Raw genomic sequence first — 20,512 nt, forward strand, 5'->3', positions numbered from 1 at the left:
TCGAATCTTACACTGCATCCTCTCTCTTAAAAGTACCTTAAAATAAGTGACTTTTTAGAGACCTGACACACCTGGGGTGATTTTAAGTGTGGTGAATGAATTTTACATATAACTCCATTTAATGGGTGTGTTTATTGTTCTTATCCTTCTTTATAGATTAAAAAGTGGCGCCCCGTGGTATCATACACTTTCCCTCCACCACCCACCTATACTTTACTTAATAAGGTGTACATTTGAGAACGTGTTCGTCATTATGGTACACAAGACACAACACTCCTTCTGGTTTACAAGTTTGTCTACTGCTAAAAAAAAACCATCTGAAAACAATACAAAAAAGTCCTGCACGGCCAGATAGAGTTACAGGAAGTGGGGCAGAAATATTTACGGACAGCCAAAGAAGTTTTACGGGTTAACCGGAAGTATGTCAGCCTTCCCCGCAGATATTAAACAACAAATGAGCTAAGAATAAAAAAAAACCATGACGTAAAATTACTGGAGACATTTCAACGTAATCTGTCCGCTAACAACATACAACCAAATCATTGCGAATGAAGTAAAGCGGGCAGAGGAATGCCCATAGCTAAGATGGAAGCTAGTTGGTTTCCTTTCAAACATTATCCAATCACATGAGCTTTCCTGAAAAGCTTGTTGTACAGTGGCCGGAAAGGTACAAACCTCTACGATTTGACTCGAGCAGGTCATGTAAGTCACCCTTATGATATCTTTTTAATGAGCTTATAGGTTCTTTGCGCGCATTTACCTACTTCCCTGCAAGCTCTTTGGTTTTATGCTTTTAATCTGGTTTTATAGTGTGACTCTTGCACAGGGGAATAAACACGTGCCAAAATTAGATCTTATTATTTCTGCAGCAGAACGTACTATAACACTGACCATTGGCCATGATATGTATGTTACATAACAGTATGTTACCTCATGTAGTGTTAAATTATAAATCCTACTACTCAGTAATAAATTAGCAGTAAACTGTCAGTGATTTATTTTCTATAATTTTGTGATGTCCTGTTAATAATAATATTAATTATAATTGTTATATCATGTCCAAAATTATATTTATGTATACCTGTATAATACATAATTACTAATATTAATGCAAACCATCTGTAAAGCTGGCCATAGACGCAAAGATCGGATCGTACAAATTGAGGATTCGTACGATTTTCGGACTGTGTGTGGAGAGTCCCGACATTTTTCGTCCGGCGGGGGTCGGTCGTTTGGACAGGTTAGAAAATTTCTGTCGGCTGCTGATAATATCTCTGCGTGTATTGCCGATCGTACGATTTTCAGTGGGAGACTGTCACTAGCTTTGTCGGACATAACTATCATACGATTGCTGTCAGGGGCAGAACATTGCTGATCTGTTCTTATTACTTCTGAATGGTAAGACTTTGATCTTTATAGTAAGTGGCAGGTCGGGAGATGGGAATGTCCTATTGTACGTTAATTCATACGATCGGATCTTTGCGTCTGTGGCCAGCTTAAGAGGTGAACCCTGCATGGCAGCGTGAAGGCATCAGAATTGAATATTGTAAACCTCATTTGAAGATTAGTATATATGTGATGTTCATGTTCTACTTTGCTGTTGTTTCTCTACAGTTTGGCTTGCCAGATGGCCAGTCTCCCGTCTCATGTGCAGAATGTGAGGTCCCTCTATAAGAAGATCTTAGTTCTTCATCACATGCTTCCTCTGCACTTCAAAGCCTTGGGAGATCAGTATGTGAAGGAAGAGTTTAGAAGACACAAAAATGCCAGTCCACAGGAGGCCAAATTATTTATGAAGGAGTGGGAGGTAGGCAAATGCCTTAAAGGGCAATTGTAGCTTTTAAAGTTAACTTTTATTTCTTTTGGTTAAAGGAGAAGGAAAGTATTGTTATACTCGGGAGTGCCAAAAATTAGGCACCCCCAAGTGACCCGCATTTACTTATCCTGAGATGGTGCTCCTATCAGGAAAAAACTGCATTTTCCACCGAGCACCACGGAGCAATCGTCTTCTTCTTTCTTCTCGCGGCTGCGCATGTGCATTAGAGCGAAAAGCAGAACTTTAACAAAAAAGGCAGCTATTTCGTTCTACTGCACGTGTCTTCCCAGGAAATTCGAAAGAAGGTGAAGTAAGAAGACGATCGCTCTGTGGTGCTCGCTGGAAGAATGCCAGGCTTGTGCAGTTTTCTCCTGATTGGAGCACCGGCACGTGGTGTCAGGTAAGTAAATGCGAAAAAACACAAAGTAGTGCTACACACACACACTCTCACCGCTCTTTGCAGCATCGGGTGCAGTCTGTGACCCTGTCTGCCCAGGTCTGGTTCACGTACAAGAAAATACTTCAGCAGCACTCCGATTATGGTGAAAAAAATTGGTACTTTATTCATGCCTCAAGCTAAGCGACGTTTTCAGCTTTTCCAGCCCTTTATCAAGCTTGATAAAGGGCTGGAAAAGCTCGAAACGTCGCTTAGCTTGAGGCACGAATAAAGTACCAATTTTTTTCACCATAATCGGAGTGCTGCTGAAGTATTTTCAGGTAAGTAAATGCGATCACTTGGGGATCACTTGAACACTTCTTCAGTAAAACTTGGTTAGCATTTTGGAGATTATAACAGCAGGCACATTAAATCGTTATTATGATCTATCTGTTAACTATGATCTATTTGTTATACTCCAGATGTTTGACCATCTTAGGGTACAGGATGTTTCAGTTCACAAATATTTCACACAATACGTGCACTTTTGATACCATTATAATATAAAATATTTTCACAAATAATATACACACTGTGTGGATGATGTGATCCTTGGTTATCAGGTGTAAAAGGTTCACCTTCAGAGTAAGGTACTGCCAGACCTTCCAAACTTTCACAAATTGCAGATAGTATCACTCTGGAGAACCACTCTCATCGCTCAGTAATCTTTTTATTTAGAAATGCACAACATTTTTTGGATCAAAAGATCTTTCCTCAGGTGCTTGTATAAACTTGGTTTATACCAGCACCTGAGGAAGGATCTTTTGATCGGATGAGTTTTCCCCTTGTTTTTAATATATGATTCTATGACTCCTTAACAAAAACATTTGCAATTTGCTAGAATGGACCCAAAATCGCACTGATCTTAATCACAAAGATACTTGAACCCATTGTGTAGAGGACCAATGCACCCATGGACACAAGGGAACTTTAAATTACTGCCTGACTGGACCTAGTGGTAATTTTAGGATTCCCCTAGCAGGTTGCATCCATTGTAGCACATCAGAAATGATGTGCCACAACTTTCTCACATTTCACAAAAAGTGGGTTTTAATTCAAGCCCATATTGACAAAACTCAAGCAACTTTTTCTTTGAGCATTCCACGTGTGATTTTGTTATGTAAAATGTGCAAATGACACTCTTTTTAAGACAAATACCTGTCTAAAGCTGGCCATAGATATAAAGATTTTTAAAAGATCTTTTCGTTATCGTGAGACCACAATTATCTCAAAACGATCGTTTAAATGTACGATTTGTCCATCAACTAAAAAGACCATTTCAAGCGATATTGGCTGGAAAACTGAGGGTAGCTGCCTGCTTGGCCCTGCAAACAGATAGATTGCACAGATGTCGGACAAAAAATTGTAAGATGCATGATCGTTCGATTCCCACTAACTTCACGATAATTTGACGGATTTGTCAGATTGCACTGAATTTGATTATTCACCAACGAAATATCTTTGCGTCTATGGAGACTGTAACTTGGAATAATTAAAAACTTCCACTGGGTGGCAGTATTAAACTGTGTTTCCAAATTGGAGCTTCGGAATCCAAAATTCAGTAAACTGATCATTATTTCTGAATTAAAACGTGACCAGCAAAGTACAGGGGTCCTTTTGCATATTGCGTCTATATGCTCTCTTTTTTAATGCCTTCAGATTTATGAATTTTTATTAGTACTCAGGATTGTGTCCTTGACCATGAAGCTTGTTCTCTGTAAATAAATAACAATGCAGGTCCTTAGTAGCCAGCTCCAAATTGAAAGAACAATTCTTTTTTTGGCATTACTCTGTATAAAAACCACTTGTTACTCATTACGGCAATTCATGGTACACATCAGGTGTTTAATTCATCAACCAATTAAAAGATAATTTCTCAAATAATACGGGAAAGTGCTCAGAAAATAATTGGGCAAAAAACTTTCCATTCCCAGTTATCAACACAGAATCACTCCATGTTTATTACAATTCAGGACACTGCCTGATAAATAAAGTGCTTGTGCTGAGTAAAAATAATACATTAATTAATTAGATTGATATTTCATTAGTTTATGTTAAAAAACACTTTGATTTTAAAAGTAGGTGGGAAATTTGAAAATAGAAAGGGTGTGGAGATATCCCAAAATATACTATCTTTATTTTTTGGCTGAATAGTGCCCTGGGATACCACATAGTAAAAGAGAAGGCAGGAACCAAACAGCTGCAGTCTCTGTTTTGACCTTATCTAACTCCGGTATAAGAGGCTAATAAACCCCTACAAATCCACAAAACCCAAGGATCATTTTGGGAAGGAATATTTTAAGAAACTGAGATCAATGGGAATAAGAATTATCGAATCCTGAATGCCAAACTGCCCTGACGCATTTCACCATACAGCTTTATCAAATAGGCAGCTGGTGCTTGGTTTCAGAGCAGCCATTGGATATATAGACTTCTGACTACAGGGTGCAATTGTGTGTATATGCCAAGCACCTTACATTGTCACTTACAGTCATATTAGTTGTTCAATATGCAATAGAAATACTAAATGCTGATCTTTACATACAGTGTATGTAAAAGGTTGTACCTCTAAAATAAATGTCTCTAAAATAAATGTTGCTCTGTTTGCTATGGCAGCACCCAAAACAAACCAGAAACAAGGGCATTTGGTGCATTCTGTATGTGTGTATGTACAATATAGGTTCATAATCTGAATTCCAGTAATGCAGGCAGTACAGTGAAAAAAATACAGACTGTAGATCTGCATGTGTTAGTCACCCTAATGGGATGGCAAGTGTTACCACCGACACATGTCATGTATAAACCCTTAGATAACAGAGCAGGTTTATGAGCAGAAGTTTCCTTCTCGCTTATTAAATTGAAGTATCTCTGTATGTACTCCCTGCCAGTTGCTATCCAGAATAGCAAATGCTTCTGTTGCCTGTCCCTCTGTCAGATTGAGCTGGATAAGGATGCGCTCCCTAGAGACTTCAAAGATCTAGATTTGACAGCTGTGAGTGCCATTATTCTCCGCGGGACAGGACTTGCTCATCCACGTCAGACACATGGCTAAATAAGGCACAACAAGCTGAGAAGTGGGTATGGACAAATGACAGTGGTACACTGAGCGCATCTCCTTTAGCAACAAAATGGTTTATTGCATAATAATTCTTTATATTTATACAATTTGAATTGCATTCTGTGTAATTCAAATAGGAAAGTCACATTTCTTCAAAGCATAAGCCAACTGATGTAATGTAGAAATGGACTTTATTCTGGGATAGGCAACCTGTCACTTTCATCTGCTGGGCAACTATGCCCAATCAGAAGCTAAGCTACAACTCTATAGGCCAGGGGGCTGCTGGCAGTTGCAATGCTGGAATCTAATAACGAGGAAGTAAGAGTAACCAAGACATATCTCAATGGCTGCCACTTAAGAAAGTAGAGGTGCAACAGGAACATATCAAGTCTTGCTTAACCTTGAAGGTTAGTTCAGTTCCAGTAGGTATTTATTTGAGCCCTTTCTTGACTTTTCCATTTCAGCTGTGCCTCTCAGCATTGTTAGGACATTACATTATGGGGGCAGATTACATTATGGCGCAGATCAAGGGTCGAAGTGAATTTTCGAAGTAAAAAACTTTGAATTTCGAAATAATTTTTGGGTACTTCGACTAGGGAATAGTCCAACTTCGATTTGAATTTGAAAAAACAGCGAAATTCGAAGGTCGAATTTTTTTGAAGTACTGTCTCTTCAAAACTTTGACCATTCGCCACCTAAAAGCTGCTGAAGTGCTTTTTAAGCCTATGGGGGACCTCCTAGAACCTGTATGGAGGCAAATGGGGGAATTTGGGAGATCGAAAGGTCGAAGTTAAAAAAAACTTTGAATCGAAGTAGCACTACTTCGAATCGTACGATTCGAAGTAGGCCCACTTCGACCTCAAAAAACTTCAACCACCATTCGATTGGTCTTTTTTAATTCGAAGTTCGAAGTTTTTTTAACTTCGGCCTTTGATAATTTTGAATTTCGAATTAATGTGAGTTTTTAAAAAATCCCATAAATTCGAAATTCGACCAATCATTTAAAATAAATTATATTGACCCGTAAACTCGAATCAAATTACATTTGAATTTAAAAAACTCAATTCGAGTTTTTTCTCTGAAAAAAAACTAGAATGTCAGGAAGGCTGCAAACAACTCCAAACTGATTCCTGGACATCTCCCATTGACTTAAACGGCATTGTAACAGGTTTTAGGTGGTAAAATAGTCAAATCCGAGTTCTTAAACGGCCAGAGTATGATGAATCTTGAAATTCAAATTAAGATTTTTTTTTAAAACTTGAATTGAATTTGAATAACTCCCTAGTCAAATTTGACAGTTTTGACCATAAAAATTTCCAATTCGACCCTTCATAAATCTGCCCCCAAATGTGTTTATCACATGCAGTTTGCTATGGTATTCCATTAGTGAAAGAGTGGAATTCAGGAGTGGGCACCTACTACTATCAGGGAAATAATGATTTCCTATGGGAACTGTCACATCAGTGTACCAGTCGATATATTGTGCAACCCTAAAGTCATCCTAAACATAACTTTGGTGTTCACAAACCAAAAGTCACTGTCTCCCAGCAGTACACAGAGTTGATGCTTCTAATTAAAAGGCTTGCAAGTATATGGCCTCCTAGTAAAATCTCTGAATGAAGGTCCCAGCCCCATGTATGGACCTTCTTTCAAATAAGGACTGGTAAGAGTAGAACATTTCCCAAAAGGTGGCTGCCCACAAGTTATAACATTTTTTGATAATCAAGCGAATTAGTTTTCCATGTGTTATTCCAGATTTCTCTCCTAGCCTGTCAGTCATAATCCCATCAGAGTTTAATTACCTTGTCAGGATCCTACATTCTGTTTGTCATAATCCCATCAGAGTTTAATTACCTGGTCAGGATCCTACATTCTGTTTGACAGAAATTTACCAAATGGGGGTACAGTACTGGCACTAAACTAACTTTAGCGTTCCAAGAATTATTTTGGCAGAATTCTCTTCCCCACATTGGGGATGTCACTTAAAACAAAGTACGAGTAACTGTTATTCTTTCCAGTAGCACTCTGATCTGGCTTGCAGTATTTAATGATAAACAACAGGTTGGGAAGTGGTGGAGAGCTTCTTGTAGTGCATAAATCTACCTTGAACATATGCACATTTAAAACAAGGCTTTGTGAGCTTCCTTTTTAGAGGTACATCACAGACATTCTTTGACCAAAGAGGTCTACTTGCCTGAAGCTTAATGGGACTGTAATTATCTTCTGAGGAATTTGAAAATAAGTATAGTGGCAGGAAACATTGCATTGCAGTACAAACTGCTGAAAGGTGGTTTGATGAAAACCAACTAGAATTTATCATAATACGAAAAAAAAAGACCCATTGTGTTAATCGGGCTCCTTTGTAAGGATTTCAGGATGCTGGTTACTCTTTCATGGCTCACTAATGCTGGCATATTATACTGCTTAATGCATGCTTGGCTCTGAAATACTGCCATTATAATTACAAATAATATTTACCCATCCAGAAAGCGTCATGCCTACACCAAATTTGGCAACTCACATAGTAGGCCAGTGCTTTTGGAAGATACTTGACTTTGGCCAGTCGCAAACAGAATCTTATATGATTCATTTAGGCAGCCCAGGCCAGGCTGGAAACTATGACATACACGTATATAAAAAAACAAGATTGACATGAGATGTAAATTAACTTTTAGTATGCTATATGCAGTCCTTCAGTAGGTCTTCATTTACATTTGTTATGATTTTAAAATATTAACTTTCCTAATTCCTGCTTTCTGGCCTGCAACTAAAAAAGTTGACTGGTTGTTGGTGTCACTGACTGACTCTGAGCTGTTTATCCTAATTCTGTATTGCCTATATTTCTGTTCAGCCATATACTACTCATCTTCCATTCTGATATCCAAACTGCTGCCTGGTTGCTGGGGGAATTGAGCAGGCAGCAATTTCAAACAGCAATCTGCTACATGAGATTTCATAACATTACCCAACCAAAGTTTGTTATTCCTGCTTAGCCATTATCAATTTGCAGGTAGATGTGCAAATGGAATTAACATGTATTCATTATAAAGAGTATGATAGATAAACTTTTGGTCTACTGGTAACCGAGCCACAATGACTTTCCTAGCAAATAAGAAATGTGTTTTGTACTGTGTACCCATGTCTTAAAAGTGAGAAGTCAACTCCAATACAATTCCTTTTTAAAACATCTTTGTATTTAGCTTATGCTGCAACAAATCCTGGAATCTTTCTAAAGCCTGCAATTCATTATAATTGTCTCTTGTGTTCACACAAGGCTTGTTTATATGATGAGACAGACCAACTCAGGGATGTTCTTAAAGATGTTTCTTTTTTTTGGAAGTTTCTTTTAAGGCCAGTAAGAAAAAAAAAAGAAAATGCTTTCAGATTTCAGTTGACATTATATTTTTTTTGATCCTAAGCTTTAAAAAGCTAAATAAGCTTATTAAAACATTTTTGTGTTACACTTCTATAATAAGCTATATGGCTCTAAATGCCTAAATTTAAAAATGTTATATTTTTCATAATATAGGAACATATCAGAAACATATTTAAATGTAATTTTAATAAGTTTGAAGATGCAGCTGATTTAAAAAAAAAATAATGTCTCCTGAAAGTGCCAATACCATCTGTACAATACCTATTTTTTAAAGCACCACTCCAAAAATCAGCATCAGGTTTTTATTGCAAGGCCAATAATTTCACAAAAAGAAGGTCTACACCAGGAAAGCATATATTTTTGGAAATTACAAATTATGACAAAGCCAAAATGAGAAAATATATGTTTTTATGCTAAAAGACCAAACTGCAAAGCTTTGTTAAATTTAATTTTTTTTATAAATATTTCAGAAAATTCTTAAAAATCTGCTCAAGCTTCCACTTTTCAGTATTTTATTGACCACATGTCAAAGATAAAACATCATAAAAGGATAATAATAGGGCTCTTTGGAACAGTTTGATGCCTAGTATGCATAGGCTTGTCCAAGAATATGGAATGCAGAGACCCCCAAATCAAAACTGTGCATATATGTTGACATGCAAAATCAACACATTTACTGTTATTTGTTGTAAAGCCACAAAAACAAGTTAACCCTAGAAAACCATATATTTTTGGAAAGTACACATTCAGACAAATCCAAAATGGGCAATTAATATAGATATTGGTATATAGTTTATGTGAGTGTATGAAGGGTCAGTATGAGTGTGCGTATATATAGGCACTGGGTTTCATTTGGAGTTGTTGATCTTGATGAACTCATTTTTCAACCCAACTTAACTATGAAACTATGTAATGTGTCTTTCTAACCAAACAGCAAAGCTTTCTTATTTTTTTTTATTGACATTCATGAACATTGCCTTAAAAATTTCCATTTACAGCATTTTATCTCCCATATATCATTTACTTGTGCTAGTTTAGACTGGACTAGGGAAATCCAGGATGAAGAAGAACATGGGGTACTTGTGGATGAAAAAAAAGCTGGGAATAGCAATGCCTGTCAGCAGCAGGAAGGCCAACAACATATTGCCCTTCTTTATAAGAGGTATAGATTCATGGGAGGAGAGGATTATACTTCCCCTTTACAAAGCACTGGTAAAGTGCTATCTAGAATATGCATTGTAGTCATTATTTGTCTTTTTTGATTAATATGGCTAAATCAGACAGCAGGTAGTTTTATTCAGTGATTCTTTTGGTACATTGTGTTAATAGTCAGTAGTAGTTTTAGGTTGCAGTAAATATATTTTATTCCCGACAGTGCTAAATTAAGGACAGAGTAAAGGAAAACTATACCCCCCAAACAATGTAGGTCTCTATAAAAAGATATTGCATAAAACAGCTCAAACGTAAAACCCTGTTTCATGTAAACAAACCATTTTCATAATAATATACTTTTATAGTAGTATGTGCCATTGGGTAATCATAAATAGAAAATTGCTATTTTAAAAATATAAGGGCTGCCCCCTGGGATCGTACGATTCACGGTGCACACAAACAAATCAAACAAACTATACTTCTTAGGTCACATGAGCCAATTAACATACAGAGTTTTGTCTTTTGCTTCCACACTTCTTCCTGTTACAGTTAGAGCTGCAGTATTTCTGGTCAGGTGATCTCTGAGGCAGCACACAGACCATCACGAAATAGGGGTTCAAGGCAAGAGATGTAAAAGGGCAATGTTTACTTAAATATGTATTCCAGTTTGGTAAGATTCTTTAATATGCCACTTAATATGATATAAACTGTTGCTTAAGAATTCATTTTGGGGGTATAGTTTTCCTTTAAGCTGAAAACTTTATTGGGCCTCGTAAACAAAAAAGTTATCATTAAATTCAAACGTAGCTTTTACTATATTTTTGGGGGAAAAAAATGACAGCATAAGGGGTATCCATTATAAACACTTAAATGGCAGGTACCAAATATCCCAAATTCATGCAGGGTGTGAATATTTAATAAAATCATTGCAATTGGTTAAATCCCCACCACTAACCATTTCACTGCCCCTCTGCGTAGAAGCACTATGCAATGGAATTTCAGTTACCTCATATTTACATATTCATTACCTAAACCTAATATCCTGCAGCTTATTACCATTTCTGAACAGCATTTCCTACATTTTAAACATATAACTTGTATTTTTCACCTGTGTTGAACTGTGAACAGTAACAGTTTTCTTTCGACTTTCTCCTAAAAGCCCCTGTAGTTCTGTGGTAGACATCCCAGACATGAGATTGCTGTCACAAACTGAGGCACATTACAGATAAAAGGTAACTCAGTCTCACTGCAGAGTCACATTCAGCGTGAAATAGATCCTAGCTCTGCAGGAGTGCACGATGGGTCTGCCTTACCTTTAACATTGCGTTGTTAGTTGGCAGGTTAGGGGACAGTTAATGGAATCCCAGTGTGATCACGAAAGCCAAAGAGCAACGGATTGTACAGTAAACATCCCATTTTATTATTTAACACTTTCTATTAATAACAATTAAAGTGTAAGATTAGTGTTAAAGTTAAGTGTTCAATTACTGTATATTGGCTATTTACCCTCTTTAATATTTATCCTGGGGCAAAAGTTGATCACCACCCGGTTTATAATCATTAAACAATTTCTTTAGAGATTACCCACATCAGATGCTGCTGCTCCTGCTGTAGGAAGTGCTCGATCATTTAAAAGCTCTGACATCATTAATTGGAGCAAGGTTCACATGAATCATTATTATGTCAACATGACATCACTGCGTGGTTTTTAACCTTTTGTGACAGCTCCTGGCTCATTGTCTTATTTACCTATCTCTATGCGGATGCCTTTATTCAGAACAACACAGTCAGAGGCACTGCAGGTGATACGTCTGCCTATTAGCGTCAGTCATATATATTACATCCTACAATACTCACCTTCCTCTCCCACACTTTCAATAATGTCAGAGAAAATAAAGCAACTCAGATAGGAAAGGAAAACAAAATAACAAGAAGTGGCAGTTGCAAACTGAGCATATTTTAAAGGTTAATGCCAAAAGCATACAGGGAGAAAATCAATAGAGAGTTAAAGTGATCATCCTAGCTGCAATTAAAGCAATTAGAAGAGAACAGCATGCCTTCAACTACTGACACTAAAGAGTTCAACCCCTGTGTATTTGATTAATATTCTATCAAGCAAGAAATTGTTGCACAATTACGGAAAGCCTGCAAAAGAATATGTAGCTCCTGTGAGAAAGAGTGCAAATGACCATTAATATGTTATAAGACCCTGTTGTGTGTTTGAAGATGTGAAATCGTTATGCTGTTTTAATAGTAGGAACACCCTTATTTTGCACTGGGGACCCTTTAAATTATGGCATCCTCTGCATTTCATAGTAGCTTTAAAATAAAAGCACAGAGAGTGGCGGCTACACTGGTGCTACATAGAGAATGGGAGGTAGGTGGGTGACCACTGGAATAACTCCTAGCTTGCGTGTCATTCATAAATTCACGCCAAGGGGTGCAAAAAGCTAGGGAGCGGTGTATTTTCCCATTAACTTTACTTTCACCTTTAAAACAAGACCCTATTGAAGAAGCATGTTTAGCAACCAGCAGCATCCTGGAGTATTTTAGTATTCTCTGCATGAGACCAATAATATCCATAATTTTGTTTTTCTAAGTCAATAAGACATCTACACAGTGGGGGTTATTTATCAAGCTCCGAAATTATCTCAGTATTTCTAAGCCCAAAATTCCCGAAATCATCGGATATCGGTACAGACAGCAGCGCAGACACAGAGACCTTCCTCATTGACTAATACAGGACCCAAGAGCTTTGAGATGCCGGGTTTTCGAATTCTCGAGTTTTTATGCCATCGAACTTTAATAAATCCAGAAAAATTCTGATTTTTTTAAGGTCCGGAAAATCGGGTATTCGGAGGTTAATATATAACCCCCTATGTATTGCTAGGTTCTAATTATGGGTGGCATTAGTCAATTGCTGTTAAAGTTAGGTGTTAAAGGTGAGGTATAACTGGGGTTATGTCATAAAAGTTGCAAAGTTTGCTACAGGTCTAGTTTATACTTTAGCATCCAATCTGCAGGTGGCATTTGCTGGTCTTGTGTTTAAAAGCAAACATTTAATTGGTTGCTATGAGTTACTGCACCTGTTCAAACATTGTTCTTTTTATTACAAAAGGAGGTATCCATACTATATTGGGTATGAATTGGTCTTATTGCCTAATTCAGTCCAGCTAGTCAGATCATTATCTTGTTGCTTAAAGGAATAGTTCAGTGTGAAAATAAAAACTGGGTAAATAGATAGGCTGTGCAAAATAAAAAATGTTTCTAATATAGTTAGTTAGGAAAAAATGTAATGTATAAAGGCTGGAGTGAACAGATGTCTAATAAAACAGCCAGAATCCAACTTCCTGCTTTTCAGCTCTCTAACTCTGAGTTAGTCAGCGACTTGAAGGGGGGCCACATGGTACATTTCTGTTCAGTGAGTTTGTAATTGATCCTCAGCATTCAGCTCAGATTCAAAAGCAACAGAAATGACTCATGTGGCCCCCCTCAAGTCTCTGATTGGTTACTGTCTGGTAACCAGGGTAACCAGTCTGTGTAAACCAAGAGAGCTGAAAAGCAGGAAGTAGTGCTCTGACTGACTTGTTATACATAAAATCACTCCAGCCTTTATACATTACATTTTTGGCTAACTAACTATACTAGAAACATTTTTTATTTTGCACAGCCTATCTATGTACCCAGTTTTTATTTTTACACTGAACAATTCCTTTAAAGTTATGAGAAACCAATGATCTGGTATTAACAAGGGAATATCTTAAATGCAACCGAGTCCAAGAGAAGGATTTAGATCATGCTGCAAATTTTAGTCAGCAATAGGATGGTCATATCCATAATTTATCCCTATGGCTAATGTTAATCTTTTGTTGTCCAGCCCACAAGACATTCTTTAAGCTTAAAATTGTGTTTTTAAGTCATATAGCCAACTCAATAATTCCATGATTGCATTCTATGTCTCCTCTCTTCATGACCAAACAATAGTTTTGTTTTTTTTTGATGGTCCTGGTTTGTAAGTCATGTAAGGGTCACACATACTTTAGTAAATGACCCTAAATTAGAAGAAAATACATTTCATGAGGGGGAGCTGGCAATGTGGAGACCAATATATTGAAGTGGAATTAAAATCTACTTCATCTTAGATCTTTCCTTCTCTTAAAATATATAGATCTCAGCTATCATGATCAGAACTCTATCAAGTCTCACTAGGATTTGACATGGTTTCAAAAACTTTAACAATCCTCTGGGACTTCATAAAACGTTTTATTTATTATAACAGAAAACTGTTGAATTGAGCCTACCTCCTCTTCAGCTGATGCCCTTTGTGTGACTTATAATGCTTGCACAGAGTGACAGCCGGAAGTATTGAATGACAGATTATATGTGTGAGCATCTCTGTTGCTTTTCATATGGGATTTGTTTGCAAATAGCAGGGGCCTGATCAACAGGAGACATAATTGTCTGCCGCAGGGTAAAATATCAGTGTCTGAAAGAGAACGAAAGAGAATGAGATTTAGTTATACTGAACATAGCTTGATATGTAGTATTTGCTAAAATTGTCTAAAAAACAGATACATGTCAGTTATAATTATGTTTCTAAGTTGAATGAAAGTTGAGTTCTACATTTCTATACACAATAAACAATATTCTCTCAGTTCTAATGACACATTCTGGCATTGCTCGTATGGTTTTTAGAACTACATCTCCATAAAAATATTTATAAAGGTTGAAGGTTCGGGGAAATAAGCAGTATTTGTTAAAAATCTGAAGTGATTCATTTAGCCACTTTATATCATCAAGTCACAAAATGGCATCAGTTCTATAGTTGAAACTGGTATAGGTTCAAAAGCCAGTATGGCTAGCAATACAGGTAAGGCACCTGTTATGAAGAATGCGAGGGACCTGGGCTTTTCCAGATAAGGGGTCATTCCATAATTTAGATCTCCATACCTTTAGGGGTTGGTTTATCAAGGTTGAATTTGAATTTTTGTGCAAAAATTATATTTTCAAAAACTTGAATGTGTGGTATTCATTAAGCAAAAAAAACTTGAATATAAAAAAAATCGTAATCTAAAAGCTGGCGAGTGTCAGGGCCTAACGGCTCTAGAATCAGGAAAGTGCCAGACTAAGGAGGAAGTGCTAAAATTCATGATAGTAGAGGGATAAAGAAGTCTCATAGTCATATACAGATAAGGGTTCAGAAGCAAGCGGTGATCAGGAACAAATCAAAGCGTCAAAGTCCAGGAAACAGTCAAAATAGATGATCAGGAACACCCAGGAACCCTATATAGTAGGACCTATTTTCGGGCATTGAATCCGTGTCCTGGCATGCCTTTTATTTTGAATTTTCATGCCATTTTCATAAATAAAGCAAACATTCTAGGTTTTTTTTGTGAATTTATTCAAAGTAGAAAAAAATGCTAAAATTAGAATTTTGATAAATAGGCCTCTTAGTCTATATATAGGGGGATATTTATAGGGGGCTTGCAGAAAAGAATTGTTCAATTTCCAGACAGGTTCAAGCTGACCTTCGGACAGCTCAGTGAAAGGGGTCCTATGGCGGAAGACACAGGGTAACCCTACTGCTGCCAGAAAAACATAAGGAAGCCTGAGTGGAAATTGACAAAACACACATAAACCAGACAAATTCCTTCTATAAGAATTTCCTGTGGACAGATGAAATTTAGAGTATTTTAGTAAAGCACAACATATATTTGTGTAAGAACATAACTCCTACAGTGAACATGGAGGAGGTTCACTGACGTTTTGGGGTTGCTTTGCTGCCCCTGGAACTGGGTTCCTTGAGTCTGAGCATGACATTATACAACATTAAACCCAGTATTAGAAAGGTGGTTCCGTCACTGATCATAGGGGACCAAAAGCACACCTTAAAAAGTATCCAGGAATGACTATGAATGACTTAGAATTACTTATATTAGATACATCCAGGAATGGTTAGAGCCAGATTCCTAGACTGTTCTGAAGTGGCCATCAGTGAGACCAGATGTAAATCCTATTGACCACCCGTGGCAATATGTGAAAACTTCAGTTGGGAAGACATTTGTTAGACCTGGGAAAACTATAAGAAGAGCTTAATTTCAGCTATCCTTTCCAAAGGGAGTTACCAATTATTAGGGTGCAGATAGTAAATTAAAATTTTCAATTTTTACACTCACAAATTCTAATTTAAAAGCACCAACTCGAATGTAAATTGGAATGTGAGATTTACCGCACCTCGACCATGGAAACAGTTCTAATTCGAATGTTCTCCACCTAAAACCTGCCAAGTTCATTTACAAGTCATTGGCAGAGGTCATTTGAACCATTTGAATATGTTAATTGCCTTGCTTACATTCGAGTTTTTTTTTTCCGGAGGAAAACTCGATTCAAATTTGATTTGAATTTTCAGGTCAGGACTATTAGATTGAATATTAAACATTCTAGTTTTTTCATAATTAACCTTCCATTCGAGTTGTGAGTACATTCAAATTTATTAGAGTAAAAAAAAAGTCACATACATTCAAAGTTCGACCTTTAATAAATAACCTCCTATATCTCAGGAAATCAGTAATTTTGTCCAGTTATTTTTCAGATCTTAAAGTATATGTTAAGGTCTGAACTATCTTAAAAGTAATACAATGAATTGGGGAAACCTGTTTCTATCAACTTCAAACTTATTTTATAGTTCTACTATTTTACATCATGACCCTGCCCCATACACTCTAGGGCTAAGAGATTGGATTACAGTGATGGGAATAGTACCAACAGGACTAGGACCGCATCAACTAGCCGATGTGGCCTTCAATCGCAGGGGAAAATCAAACCTGATATCTGGCTGTTTTTTGGCCAATTATCAGTCGGGGATGCCCATTGGAAGGCCCGATCCACAGACAGATAAGCTGCTTAAATCTGCCGATGTATGGCTACCTTTAGGGTCTGGCCACACGAGCAGATCGGGGAGATTAGTCGCCCCAGCGACAAATCTCCTCTTCTTCAGGGCGTCAATCTCCCCGAACTGCCTGGTGGAAGGCAGTTCGGGGAGATTGTCTCCCTGAAGAAGAGGAGATTTGCTCACCCTATCCCCACTTTACCTATGGGCAAACCATGGGTTTCAAGCTGGCCCCTGGATCACATATTAAATTGTGTGCCATTAGCGTGACAGGGCGCCAACAAGGAGACGTTAGAATTGTCCAAGAGGGTGTTGCTCTAGTAATGAGATTAATTATTCAGTAGCATAACTGAGAACAGATTGCTTCTTGGCCACCAAGGACACCAGTATGCATATGTTTAAGTTAAACAGTTCAATTACTTTAAAATTAAGAGAATGCATAAAAATGTTCGATGTACAGTGTTAAGGAATAGGAAAACAATGAATTCTGGACCATAAATTACAGATGGATAAGTACTGTGCTCCAAACAGGGAGCCAAGATTCAAGATTAATTGCTGAGAGTTGACACAAGAGGAAGAGGGTTCCTGTCCCATAGAGTCTAAGTGGACTTACAATAGGAGGATAATTAGTGCTGCAATTAACAGTGGTTGTAAATTATTTAAATTGTATTTCATTCCTGGAGGGAATTTCACTGTCTTTGAGCAGCAAGTGCCCCTGCTGAATATTATAGCACTGGAATATGAACAATGGCCAAATGCACCACTCCCTCCCAATCACACATAAATACTGGTAAATACAAGTAACAAGAACAAACATGGTTTTGGCAAACTGCAGCTTCATATTAAATATGCAAAAGATTTTTGCAGCACCTCCCTCGTTCAAACAGATGGGCACAACCGTCTGCATGGCACTTTTATTACATATCACACACTTAGACTGTGCCTTTGTTATGATGCATCGGTGCCTTGGGTAAAGTGAGTAAATGGAAATGTTTATGCTATTGCCAGGGAAAAGAATTTGATTGTTTTCTATAACTTCCACGGCAGACTCTCCACTGAGACTTTGCTCTGTGCATCAGAAACTAAATACTGAAGTTAAAGAGGAAAATAAGAAAAGTTATTGTGAAGAAACATTCTTTTTGGTATTATTGTTGCTGAGCAGAAGTTGTTGATCTATGAAACCTACCATTGTTTAGTAGGCAAAGACTAATGAGGAATGCTGGGAGTTTTAAATAATTTTCTGTATTACAAAAAGGGGTAGCCCACGCTTAAATGGATGGGGACCCAATTTTGGGTCAAAGGTAGAACACATATTATCTAGGGAATATGTTTGGTATTATAAGAAAACCCATGGAGGACGCAGGATAACAGGAGACCGCAAATAAGTTGGCTCCAAATAGAAAATTATTTGGGCTGCTAAATTACTTGAGAACTCCGTTTTCTCCAAACTGAATTGGATAACTGGAGGTGTCACTAGGGAATGCCCATACAGGCCGAATGGAGAACTATTTTGAGGTGCCTTTCTGTGGTGTCTTTTGTTTGGGTACAACAGGAAGGTCTAATTGAGAGAGAGGCCTTTCTATGGTTTTCAGTTGGGTACAGCATAACGTGAAGAGGAGCTGTGGCTTCACTTCCTCATCTCCTGATGCAACATACACTGGCCAATATTTAAAGTACATAGATATTGGTCAGGGTGGGTGGGTGGTCCACCATACGTGTACAAAGTTATTAGTACATGTATGGCCTGCTTATATAAAATTAATGTAGTGTAAGATGTTATAAAGACAGGTTTTCTTACTCAAGTAATGTTTGACTAAGCAATGTAACATGGTCAACTGCCTTGTTGCCTAGGAAACAACATGTTAAATGGCAGAAGAACTGAATGCATTTGTGGCAGAACTCCAGGTCTGCTGTTTTTCCTTTATTGCACCCTTTTCTATCCTTGAAGGCAGCTTCTTTATTCTTCATTTCTATAAGAATTCAACAGATGAAATCAACTATAATTCAAATATAATTCAATCTTGAAAAACGAGACTCAATTATCAAATGTTACAACTCCTAAAAACCCTTTTTAAATAAAAATGTAAATAAAGACCTATTCAGCTCTTTCTGATTCTCATTCTCTGGACTCATTAACACATACAGTTTTAAAACAAGTTTATTTTATATTTTGTGTCACATTGTCAGAATGAAACTCTGAAAGTCTTGTTAGATAACTTTGATGGATGGTCGCTTTGTAACCTATGTCATGCCTACAAGGGTTTACTGAGAACTGGATCTCTGTCCTTTCTAGCACTGGCACTGTGCGATCTGTGACAAATTAAAGCTTTTTTTTATGATATATAAATCCTTTCCATTGTGCAAGAAGAGAAATATTGCAAGAGCATATAACAACCCCACTATCAGCAGTAGCAATGCTCCCATTCATTTATAGGATTTTTCATTTGCTTTAAAAATAAATACATTTATAGGCAGATTCATCAAGGTTTGAATTGTTAATTCGAATTTTTGAGTTGGATTCCCATTTTGGCAAAGCCTAGCTGTTTTTTCTTTTGACTGAAACACTGTGTTGAAATACTGATAACATGAACTATTTGGAGGCTTTAGAAACCACTGATCAGGAACGTATACATGTTATTCTATGTTTTCTTTCTATCACAGGCCTATGCCACATTGTTATGGAAACAAACTAATGAGACACTACACTCTCGGGGAGGCAAAGGGGTCTTTGGGGCTTCAATATCACAAGAAACACTGGATTCCTTTCGTGGGGAACAGATCGGACAGTTATATGAACTCATGCAAGAAACTAAGAAACATAAACATCAGTTTGATATTATTGAAGATGGGCAGAAGTGATCCCAAAATGCTATATGAAGAGACAGGGTTTTTGCCACTTTCCTATGTATCCTTACATCCAGTGTACATGAAGCAATGTTGTATGTATAATACAGTTTGTATAAAATAACAATAAATTGCTTCTAAAAAAAAAAATTCTCTTTAAATAACAATGTGCATATAAGATTCTACAGTATACTGTTGCCATTAGGACATCTAACTTGTGCGCCTCTATTTATGTTGTAGTGGCACAAGACCACTGTCCATGTATTAGGATACCCAAACAAGCTGGTGAGTTTAATAGGCATTCATACTGTAACAAATCCTTAAATGTTTTTAAGATTTACTATTGTAATTTCTAGGGATAGTCTTCCAACTGGGTAGAGCCAAAGCATCTTAAATTTTTACTCTTTCTGGGACAATAAATGAGGTTCCAAGCCAGAGATTCGGTTTTGGTTCAGTATTCTGGCCCTAAAGTATTTCTTACTTTACATATGCTCTCATGTTCCAGAAGGGATAAGCCTTCCACTGGATTATTGATAATGGCTTGATGGATTTATTTCTATATAGAACAATCTGTGTTGTTTTTGAACATGCAACCAAAATACATACAGTAAAACTTAAAGCGATGGTACACCCTCAAGTTAACTTTTAATATGTTATAGAATGACCAATTCTAAGCAACGTTTCAATTGACCTTCATTATTTATTTTTTATAATTTTTGAATAACTTGCCTTTGTTCCACCTTTCAAATGGGGGTCACTGGCTCCATCTAAAAAAAAAATAAATTCTTTAAGGCTAGACATTTAGACCTGCCGAGTTCATGTAGAAATCAATGGCAGATGTCCCGTTGATATCCTGCTCTGCGCTGGGTTTCATGCAATAGTCCGAAGATTTTTTTGGCTGTCAAATCCAAAAGTTTTAGGCAACAAATCCAAAAAAATTG

At 37.1% G+C, this 20,512-nt stretch overlaps 1 protein-coding gene across 3 annotated transcripts; it reads left to right on the forward strand.

Annotated features, from left to right (window-relative positions):
• Positions 1–546: 546 nt before the first annotated feature.
• LOC108719910 (succinate dehydrogenase assembly factor 3, mitochondrial) lies at positions 547–20,296 on the forward strand. Of its 3 annotated transcripts, none has more exons than XM_018269196.2 (3): positions 547–702; positions 1,615–1,807; positions 19,389–20,291. In XM_018269196.2, the coding sequence occupies exons 2-3, from the start codon at positions 1,628–1,630 to the stop codon at positions 19,584–19,586; spliced, it is 378 nt and encodes a 125-aa protein (XP_018124685.1). In that variant the 5' UTR covers positions 547–702; positions 1,615–1,627; the 3' UTR covers positions 19,587–20,291. The 3 variants fall into 3 exon arrangements, with proteins under 3 accessions (XP_018124685.1, XP_018124684.1, XP_018124686.1); XM_018269195.2 differs by lacking the exon at positions 547–702 and adding an exon at positions 773–906 and having other exon boundaries at positions 19,389–20,296; XM_018269197.2 differs by lacking the exon at positions 547–702 and adding an exon at positions 1,217–1,240 and having other exon boundaries at positions 19,389–20,293.
• The last annotated feature ends 216 nt before the right edge of the window (positions 20,297–20,512 follow it).

Source organism: Xenopus laevis, chromosome 6S, assembly GCF_017654675.1.
Source record: "Xenopus laevis strain J_2021 chromosome 6S, Xenopus_laevis_v10.1, whole genome shotgun sequence".
NCBI lineage: Eukaryota > Metazoa > Chordata > Amphibia > Anura > Pipidae > Xenopus > Xenopus laevis.

Bases quoted from the DNA above. Each gene is read 5' to 3' on its own strand.
- LOC108719910 (XM_018269195.2), top strand. From the start codon at position 788: ATGCTTTTAATCTGGTTTTATAGTGTGACTCTTGCACAGGGGAATAAA. The intron at 907-1,614 runs GTATGTTACATA...GTTTCTCTACAG, and splicing joins CTGACCATTGGCCATGATAT to TTTGGCTTGCCAGATGGCCA. The intron at 1,808-19,388 runs GTAGGCAAATGC...TTTCTATCACAG, and splicing joins TATTTATGAAGGAGTGGGAG to GCCTATGCCACATTGTTATG.